The sequence below is a fragment of the Giraffa tippelskirchi genome, chromosome 13 (assembly GCF_054371585.1).
Source record: "Giraffa tippelskirchi isolate mGirTip1 chromosome 13, T2T-mGirTip1v1.2.pri, whole genome shotgun sequence".
In the NCBI taxonomy this organism is placed as follows: domain Eukaryota; kingdom Metazoa; phylum Chordata; class Mammalia; order Artiodactyla; family Giraffidae; genus Giraffa; species Giraffa tippelskirchi.
The window spans coordinates 41,071,378-41,081,029 of NC_137287.1; the positions used below are offsets into that span (position 1 = coordinate 41,071,378).

A 9,652-nucleotide genomic window follows, 5' to 3' on the forward strand; every position below is an offset into this window, starting at 1 on the left:
GCACGAGGACATGCTCGGGCAAGAAGGGCGCGCGGCTCCCGGTTTCCATCCCGCTAGTCCCGCGGGGCGGCAGCGGTGAAACTGAGTCACGCGCGGCACCCAAGACCCTCCCGCGCACGACCCGTTTTCCCAGGCGGGGTCTCAGCGCCAACGCCACCCCTCGAGGAAGGCCTCAGGGAACAGCCCACTGTTGGGACTCCCCAGGCTGGGGCTCCCAGGGGTACCTCCCTGCAGGCAGCTTGCCCATTCTGACAGCCTGGTGTCCCGGCCCAGCAGACAGGCAACTAGCAAGGGGCAGGGATGGCCTGCAGCTGGCCCTACTCAGTGGGCAGGGACCAACACACCTTGGGCTGGAGGCTCCTGACCCTGCCTGTGGCCACAGCCGGGACGGGGAGGGGCCCTGGCCCCCAGGGAGAGCAGGCAGACCCCTCCAGTAAGGCAGGTGGCACTCACCCCCGTGCAGCTGGGCCTTGGGGTGGATGCAGCAGAAACGAGCGTCCTCCCCAGCCTGGCACCAGTGAGGACTGCACCAGGGGCTCGGATGTGGAACTGGGGGCCAGCGGGATGGTCAGACAACTTCCGGGTCTAACCCCCAGCCCCTACCGGGCTAGGTCTGAGCGTCCCTGCTGGGTGGGCAGCTTCCCGCCCCCTAGAAACAGCTTGTCAGGGCTCGAGGGCCCGGGCCCAGGGCCTGCCTTTTGCATAGAAAGACCAAGTGCAGGATGGAGGGGACAGGAGCCCAGGATGCACACCGGAGTGAGGACCTGAATGCCAAGCCGGGCCCCAACCTCAGCCCCAGAAGGGCTCTCTGCCCCTTGTCCTCTGGCTGTCTCCTGTCCAGTGGGAGGGACAGAGACTTCTGGGGAGGGGCGGGGGATAGTGGTGAGAAACAAGGCAGCTCCCCTAGACCAGGGCCACCTCACACACCTGAAGGAGGGCATGTCAGCACATGCTGGAACCCCAGACCCTAAGCACACTTCAGCCAAGCCGACAGCCGGAGGCTGAGATTGGAGAGTGGGTACACCTGGCAGTGGGGAGGGGGTCGCATCAGGAGGACCTCCAGTATCAGACACTGCAGCCTCTCACCCTCAGCCAGCAGGGACTCAACGGTCCTCAAGGCTCTCAGGCTGGAGCCTTAAGCTGGGCCGTAACTGGCCCTGACCTGGACCCGAGGCCTCAGGACTGTCACCCAGGCCCAGAGGGGAGGCGTGAGCTCGGACCGTTCCCAGCCCACACTCACAAGGACGCGCTTTAGTTAATTCAAGAAGCCGTTTTTAGAAAGCAGGACCCAACATGGAAAAGACACATGCGACGTTTAATCAGAAAACCCAATCTCACGTCTGCCCTGGACTGGTCTTCAAATCGGGGGTGGGGGGCACATGGTGGTCCAGCCGTTTCTTGCCACCCCCTGCCTTCAGCCCAAAGTTCCTGCCTTTGTACCCCCTTCACGCCCACTGGCCATACACTGAGGACCAGGAAGAAGGGATGGAGCCCTGAGAATTCGGGTCTGGGAGCACGGACTTGCTCAAACACCCCCGGTCCCTGCAACACCTGATGCCCACAGAGGCAGGCCACGCCCAGCACCTGCAGCAGCTGAGAGCTGGGGCCTACCTGCGGGCGGGGCAGGGGCAGGGCGGCGGGGGGCTGTCCTCAGGAGGAAAGCGGAGACCAAGGGAAGCCCTGCCCCCCACCCCCAGCACCCTGAGATAGACTGCGGGGCCCCGGGGCCTCATCGGCTCTTCACCAGAACCCTGTAGAGGGAGAAGCTGAGGACGGCAGCGACAGCGGCCCCAACGGCCCCCAGTGCCACCCGGAGCCAGAAGGAGGTGTTCCGCAGCTGCCCGTGGACAAGGTATCTGCAGGAGAGAGGAGACCCTTGCTGCTATAACCCTCCCTCCGTCTCCCAGAGACCACGGAGCCCCCGCAGCTGCTCCCTGCCCGCGCCCACTGGACAGACCCCCCAGAGCAAAGGCAGCCTGCGAGGCCCGGCACCTAGGGCCCGCCGGGCGTCAGCACTGTCGCCAGGCCCGCCCTGCCCCACCACAGTCCCGACACCACAGCCACACCACCCTCCTGGGACAGTGTGCGTCTCCCACACAGGGGCTGCACGCAGGTACCCACGGGAAGGTGGCCATGGTGGCCAGCTGGGTGAAGATGCCCATGCGGGGCTCGACTGGGCCAGCACAGGAGAACGGGGCAGGGGCGGGCAGCCGGTGCCGGCGGCAGAACTCAGCAGGCAACAGACCGGGCAGCGGGATGCCTCTGGGCAGGTCAGCCTTGGAGCAGACAAAGAGGCAGGGGGTCTGCCCGTCCATGTAGTGCTGCTGCAGAGCGGAGGCCATGTGAGTGCACCGGGGGTCCCTGCTCATGCCCTGCTACCCGGCAGGGCCCCCAAAACGGGCAGGACCTTGCCTTATAGACGCTGGCGCACAGCCCGAACGACCTGAGGTCACTGCCGTCAAACATCAAGCAGGCCACGTCACAGGAGGCGTCAACTGAGGTGGTCAGCAGGCTGTCTGCAGCCACCTCGCACAGCTAAACAGGATGGCCGCAGAGGGGCACAGGGCTGGATCCCTGGACCACGCTACACAGTGTCCCCAGCGTGCACACGCCAGGCCCACCCTGGGGACCCCCCAGCACTCACGATTAGGTATTTCTCCTGCCCGTTGACCTGCACTGTGTCGATGGCGTAGACAGAGGACTCCCCAGCGGAGTCCCCAGCATCCTGGTGCTGAGGAGGGAGGCCCCTGCAGCTTACGGCTTGGCTGCTCCCCAGAAGCCCAGCCCCCAGGTCCCCTCGCAGCCTCGCGGATGCTCACCCCCAGGCCATGGCCAAGGAAGGCCCGCAGGAAGGATGACTTGCCCACACCGTGGGCCCCCACCACCTTGCACAGGAGGACGTTTCTCTGTGTCTGTCCCTTCTCCTGGTCCAGCCTCTTCTCCCGGGTGACTGTGGGCAGGGAGAGAGGATGAGCAGGAGGTGGGGGCTGCCAGGGAGGTGCTGGCCAGGGGCCGGTGTGAAGTGGGCACCCACCTGTGATGGCATGGGCCTGGGAGTCCTGCTCGCAGAGCGTGGGGTAGCCCAGATAGCCCAGGTGCTCCAGAGAGCGCCGGACATCCAAGTAGGTCACCAGGCTGGGGATGGGAGAGACAGGGCATGTGGTGTTGCCATGGGGCAGAGGGCGTGAGCGTGTCTGGGCGGGCGAGGGTTACACTTACGTCCACTGGCAGAGGTACCCGTGCAGGGGCAGCCGCCCGGCCTTGGTGCGGACCGTGCTGGGGAGCTGGGGGCCCCAGGGAGCAGCGGGAAACACGCTGAAGAGGCTCTGCAGCTCTGCCGGGGAGAGGGCGCCATCATGGTCCTGTGGGAGAGGGGGGGTGGTGACAGGTGCTCAGGAGGCCACGGGGGTGCAGCAGGGGCCCAGTGCCCTCACCTGGTCGTGCTTCTCAAACATCCTCTGTACAAACTGGTAACCTCGGTGGTTGAGCTCGGCGCTGCAGCCAGGGGGCACATGGAGCCTGTGGGCGCCAGGGTGGGGCTGTGCTCAGCTCTCAGGCACTGCAGGGCACTTCCTCCCAACACAGGCCATCCAGGCAGGCAGCCAGCCCCCCAGGACAGGGAAAGCCACACTGAGGGCCCCCACGCAGGGTCCAGGAGCCCCATGCCCAATCCAACACAGAGCGGAGGCAAGCCCTGAGCCTGAATGCCACTCACGGTGGACAGAGATAGTCAGCTGTCAACTCCAGCGAGTCTCCATAGCCAAAGCGCCTCAGGATGGTCCACGTGGTCTCATGGCGGCCTCGCTGGATGAAGAGCGTGTTCAAGAAAAGGAAGCCTGCTCAGGGGTGCAGAGGATGGAGTGGCACCAGGCACAGCCGGCCTCACCCACCCCCGACCCCCAGGCAGGAAGGGCGTCAGGCCTCACCGTCCAGGGTCAGCCGGTCGTCCTGCACACCTCCTACCACATTCTTGCTCACCACCATCTTCACGTCCTCCAGCGCCTGCGGGGCCAGCGGGTGCCCAAAGCAAGACGTCTGTCTCCAAGAGAAAGTGGTTGTTGGTCGGGCACCCTCTCCGTCTGTCTCAAGGGCGGCCCAGGAGTGGGGGCTGCTGCCGCTAGTGGGGAAGGCCTCCGGGAGACAGGTGGGGCCACACCTGAAAGGCGTTGAGCTCCTGGTCACTGAGCGCCTGGTCCATGTCCTGGTCCGAGAGCCTGAAGATGCGGGTGAGCGCCTGGGTGCATGCGGGCCTGAGCTGTGGAGACAGCGGCTCAGCACCCCTGCCACTTCCTCCTGCTCCCCCCACCGCCGGCATCCACTGCCCACCTGCTTGGCCTCAGGGTCGTAGAGGGGGGCCGTGGGGTGCAGCACGGCCTTCTGAGCGTAGTAGAACAGCTCTGAGATGTTCTTCAGGTTCTTGGCCGAGCACTGGAATGTGTGGGAGCAGACGTAGATGAGATGCGAAAGCCCACGCCCTCGCCTCTGCAGCCCTGACAGCCCTGCGGCCCTGTCCGCTCACCTCCACGCAGGTCTCGATCTCAGGGAACTGGCTCATGATGGGCAGCACAGCCTCCATGGAGCCCCCTGGCCGCAGGTCCGACTTGTTGCCCACCAGGATGATGGGAACCCTGGGGAGAGGCCCACGGTCACCAGGGATCAGGGAGCCGGCAGGGCCCAGCCTCCTCCCCGAGCCTGGCCTACTACCTGGGTCCTGTCTTGGTATCCCCATTCACCAGCGGGATCCATTTGGTTCGGATCTGAAAGGTAAGAGCTGGTCGTGAGGGCTGGGGCCCACCCGGCCCACAGCTCCCAGGTGGAACTCTCACTTGGCTCAAGACAGGCCCACTGAGGAACGAAGTCACGGCCACTGGCAACAAGGCCAGCGCGGGAGAGCAGCCAGCAGGCGGTTCCTAACACCTACAAAGGGCCTGGGATCAGCAGCCCGTCCCCCAGGCCTAAAGAGACTCAGATGTAAGGCCACCCACGCTCTCTGCTCAGACACGTTCCGGGGAACTCCAGGGAAGCTGGGTGCCAGGGGCCCCACGAGACTCCCCAAAGCCCTCGTGAGACACGGGGTCAGCCGCGGGTGCAAGTTGCCCTGAACCTGGGCCAGCCTGTGGTGTGTGTGGAGAATGAGCAGGTGACCAGGCTGAGCACCAGTGATGAGAACCTGGAACGCTCACCTTCTCAACGGTCGCCTCTTCAGACACGTCATACACCACGCACACCACGTCCGCCTGTTGAGGAAAGGCAGAGATCGCATAGTGGGACCTGAAGCTTCCTGCTCTGCTCACAGGCGAGACAGGACGGGGCTCAGAGACCAGGGAAGCCCACGCCTCCAGCTGTTCCCAGGCTGAGTCTCTGGCAGTTGGCCCCCACACCTCAGGCCCCCACACCTCAGGCCAGCCCTTCGCTGCACACTTCCACTGCAGAAGCCAGGCCCTAGTACTCAGCTCTGGCCAGCGAGCCCTGTAAGGGCTCAGAATACAGCCACCCTGACACTTGGCGCCCCAACCACAGCCTCAGCTCTTTGCTCCCTGGCCCCTACCGACAACAGCAGGTAGAGAGCGACAGCACAAGGAGAGTGATGGTAAACAGTAGCTGTGGCCTGGACCCTGCCCGGGTGCACCCCAGGACACAGCGGAGGCTGCAGGGGTGGCACCCGAAGTTTGGTCCAGGCCTAGGTCCTCCTGAAAACAGGAAGGCAGAGAGCCCAAAGCCCTGGTCACGACACCCAGTGCAACTGGGAGACCCAGGACGGTGTGCTGGACTAAAGGGTCAGGACTAGGGGTGCGGGCACACAGCTGTCCAATGGATCCTTTTCAAGAACTTGGGAGGCTGCTCCCCAGGGTCCACCAGAAGAGGGAAGATGATGGGAGGGCTGGAGGGCTGACCAGCCCGGTGGGCATGAGAGGCAGAGCCTCGTCCCGGCCGGAAGCACAGACAGGTCGGGACAGAATTAGTAAGGCTGTGGCTCCTTAATCCGCTCCCTCAGAGCATGAAGCGGATCAGGCCGCGGCGGCCCCGCCCCCAGGCCATGAGCCCTGAACCCCGTGCCCAGCAGCCCCTCAAGATACCCTGTACCTTGTCAATCTCACCCTGGAGCTCCTCCACCGTCTGCTCGGTTTCTGAAAAAAGAGACCCCGCTGCAGACCTGCCAGAGACGCCGGCTCCTGGGCGGAACGGCGGGCGGGCGGCCGCGCTACCTGAATAATCCACGATGTGGGTGGGCACCTTCTCCGGGGTGACGTCCGCGGGAATCGTGATCTCCTCCGCCCGGGCGGGGACCTGGGCAGACGCGGCCGTGAGGGAGCTGGGCGGGGGCGCGGGGGCGCGGGGGCGCGGGGCGCTTGGCCTTACCTCCTCGGGGAACTCCTCGCCCACCAGCGACAGTATCAGCGACGTCTTCCCCACCTGGGCTGCGCGGGGCGGCGCGGTCAGCGCGGCGGCCGAGGTCTCGCCGCCCCGCCCCGCCCCGGTCCCGAGACCCCCGCCCCACCCGGACCCAAGCGCCTACCCTCGCCCAGCAGCAGGATGCGCACGTCCCGCTTCATGGTGACGCCAGGAGCTGCGGCCCAAGCCCGGGCACACCCGCCCGCCACCGCGACCGCGACCCAAACCCGGACCCGCGCTCGCGGAGCGCGCACTTCCGGCCCCGCCCGCGCAGCTGCACTGAGGCCGGCGGGCCAGAGAGGCGGTGGAGCGCGGCGGCGCCCCCGCGTGGGCGCGCCGGGCACTGCGGGCGGGGGGCGCGCGGGGTCCAGGCCCGGAGCAGGTCTGGGGCTGGGCAGAAGCTGAGCTCGGGCAGTAGAGTCTACAGTGACCAGGAAACGATGCCTCACCGCTACACGTACATTTATTTGAACTGTACAATGCGGAAACAAAACAGCAAGGGAGAGGGGCTCAGAGTACTTCACACGTGTTGAGGGTCCTGATGCTTCACACACGGTCCTGAGACGCTGGTGCAGACAGTGGAGAGCCCCCTGGGCCGGCGGAACCAGCACAAGGCCCAGGGCCGACCCAGCTTTTCAGTCAAGCCTCTCCCCAGGCCAGGGGCCCAGTGAGTGGCAGGGCTCAGCGGCCTGTGACTTCCCACACCAAGATCTCGCTGTGGGCCGCGGTGAAGAGCAGCTGGGCCGATGGGGCGAACCTGCACAGCTGCACGGAGTCATCATGGCCCGCAAAGTCCTGCACGGCCCCCGACGCCCAGTCCAGCAGCCGCACCACGCGCTCTGCAGGCAGACAGCAGGGGCTGGGCCGGGGCGGGGGGCCTGCTGCTGCCGGCATTCTCTCCAGAGGGAGCTGGTGCCGTGCTGGGGAACCTGGCGCCCTACCCCCTCGAGATCCTATCTGTGAGCCCTGGGAGCGGTGTCCTCAGTCCACATTCAGGGATGAGGAACCCGGGGCCCAATGGTGAAGAGTATGGCTCTGTGAGGGGACACAACGGTGCCCACCCAGCCCCACTCAAGTCACCAGCGCTCACCAGAGAAGCCAATGGCCACGAGGTGGGCCCCAGGGGACAGACTCATGGACACAGCAAAGAAAGGCAGTGGGATCTTCTCCACCACCTGCAGGCGGCAAGCATGAGGCTCTGGGGGAGGGGTCCCCTGGGGGAGGGGTCCCCTGTCCCTGAGACCTGTCCCTGAGACCCGTCCCTCACCAGCCCTCGGTCCCTCGGGCTCTCAGTACCATGGAGAGGTGCACGTGCCTGCTTCTGGCGGAGGCTGTAGAAAACCACCTCGGGGTACACGCCGAGGCCCGCACACACCAGCAGCACTGGGTTCCAGGGGCAGAAGGCAGCGAGCGAGGGTGGCAAGCAGCCAGGAGCCTGTGGGGGCACAGTGCAGGGGGGGAAGCAGGGACACCGCGCCCACGGGGCCGCCGGGACTCTTACCTCTGTGTGGCCGGGCGCTGGGAAGCTCAGCCAATCCATGAGCTCACAGTGGTCCCGCAGCCAGTCGGAGGCCCAGACGCTCACTCACTGGTCCCCGCTGGCGGCCAGCCACAGGTCCGTGCCCTCTGCCCCGAAGTCTCCACACTACGGGGACAAGGGCTGGTGGGTGCTTCCTGCCCTGTTCTCCCACGCAGTCCCGCCAGCACCCCAGCCTGGACGGGCCCCGCAACCCAGAGACCATGTCACCTCCTTCCTCATGCTCTGAAGGGTGCAGATTGGGGCGCTGCAATGGTCACTTAGCACCCGGAAGGTCATCCCCGTGCGGGGGCGGCTCACGGCCACGAGCCCGTCCTTGTCTCCAGAGATGATGGTCTGACCTGGGCCAGGCAGACCCCGTGCTGTCAGTCGTGTGCCCAGCCTTCAGCCCAAAAGTGTGACTTGGGCCAGGCGGAGCCGTGCCGTCACCGGGAGCCCAGCCTCACCGTCAACAGAGAAGGTAAGGGCTGTGAGCGCAGCCGCATGCGGGTACATCTTGAGATCCACAGCCGTGCGCGGGATGCTGAAGACCCGCAGCGTCCCGTCGCTGTAGCCTGCTGCCACGTGCTGCTCTTCCAGGCATCCGCACAATGGGGGGCTCCAAGCCAGGCAGAGGCAGCTCTGGGTACCACCGGTGGAAAACATCAGGACTCCCCAGGAGGGGGAGGGGCCCAGGCCCACCCAGACGCTGAGGCTGGAGGGAGGACGTGGGGCCTGCAGGAGCCAGGCAGGCAGGGACCTGGCCCGGGCTCTACCCGGGCGCACCCCTAGCCCCGCCGAGTACCTGGCTGAGCACCTGGAACTGGATCAGCAGCTCCATGCTAGCCACACACCACACCCTCACACTCCCGTCGTCACTGCACGTGGCGCAGTGGGACTCGTCGGGGCTGAAGGCCACCTCGTTCACCTGTGAGGAGCCACCAGCCTGCCTGAGGCCCACAGCCAAGGAGGGACACAGCATAGCCATGTGGCTCTGGAGAGCATCCGCCTGCCCCTAGAGCCTGCCGGGCCCCAGCCCTGCCACATGACACAAACTCACTGTCCCAACCTCCCAAGGTCCCCCACGAGGCCTGGGTGAAGACCCCCTCCTGAGGTCCCTCACGAGGCCTGGGTGACGGCCCCCTCCCGAGGTCCCCACAGGAGGCCTGGGTGAAGACCCCCTCCTGAGGTTCCCCATGAGGCCTGGGTGATGGCCCCCTCCCGAGGTCCCCACAGGAGGCCTGGGTGAAGACCCCCTCCCGAGGTCCCCACACGAGGCCTGGGTGAAGACCCCCTCCCGAGGTCCCCACAGGAGGTCTGGGTGAAGACCCCCTCCTGAGGTCCCCACAGGAGGCCTGGGTGAAATGTGAATGACGGGAAGCCCACCAGTCAGTTGAACTTGACCGTCCACTTGCTGGGACGTGACAGTAAAAACTGTCTGGACAGAACCTAGAACACAAGACTCCTGGGGGCCACAGACTGAAGTAAAGGACGTGCTGTTAACCTGGCCTCATGGGGGGCGCAGTAGGGGGTGGCCTGAGATCATCATGTGTGTGGAAAGAAAAATTACACAGAATCAGGGTCTCTGGTATAAGAAAAAGGAAATGGGGCCCATGCACCAGTGAGGTGGGGAGAAAAGCCAAGTCTTGAATTTGAATAAAAAGGTAAGAACTAAGCCCTGCTTGGGCGAGAAGTGCTGGCCCCTCTAACCTCTAAGCCCAGTTCCAGAGGAGGGGCACAGAA

At 65.5% G+C, this 9,652-nt stretch overlaps 1 protein-coding gene across 1 annotated transcript; it reads right to left on the reverse strand.

Moving 5' to 3' along the window:
• Positions 1 to 1,296: 1,296 nt before the first annotated feature.
• RHOT2 (ras homolog family member T2) lies at positions 1,297 to 8,976 on the reverse strand. Its single transcript, XM_081558339.1, is given in 24 exon segments — positions 1,297 to 1,856; positions 2,122 to 2,324; positions 2,413 to 2,535; positions 2,645 to 2,731; positions 2,820 to 2,950; positions 3,035 to 3,135; positions 3,220 to 3,362; positions 3,435 to 3,519; positions 3,716 to 3,836; positions 3,927 to 4,035; positions 4,157 to 4,255; positions 4,327 to 4,428; positions 4,520 to 4,628; positions 4,705 to 4,757; positions 5,184 to 5,237; positions 6,085 to 6,128; positions 6,207 to 6,288; positions 6,361 to 6,419; positions 6,518 to 6,865; positions 7,484 to 7,568; positions 7,709 to 8,038; positions 8,141 to 8,271; positions 8,377 to 8,551; positions 8,715 to 8,976. Coding segments are annotated over 24 exon segments (3,084 nt in total). The 5' UTR covers positions 8,898 to 8,976; the 3' UTR covers positions 1,297 to 1,729.
• Between the last annotated feature and the right edge of the window lie 676 nt (positions 8,977 to 9,652).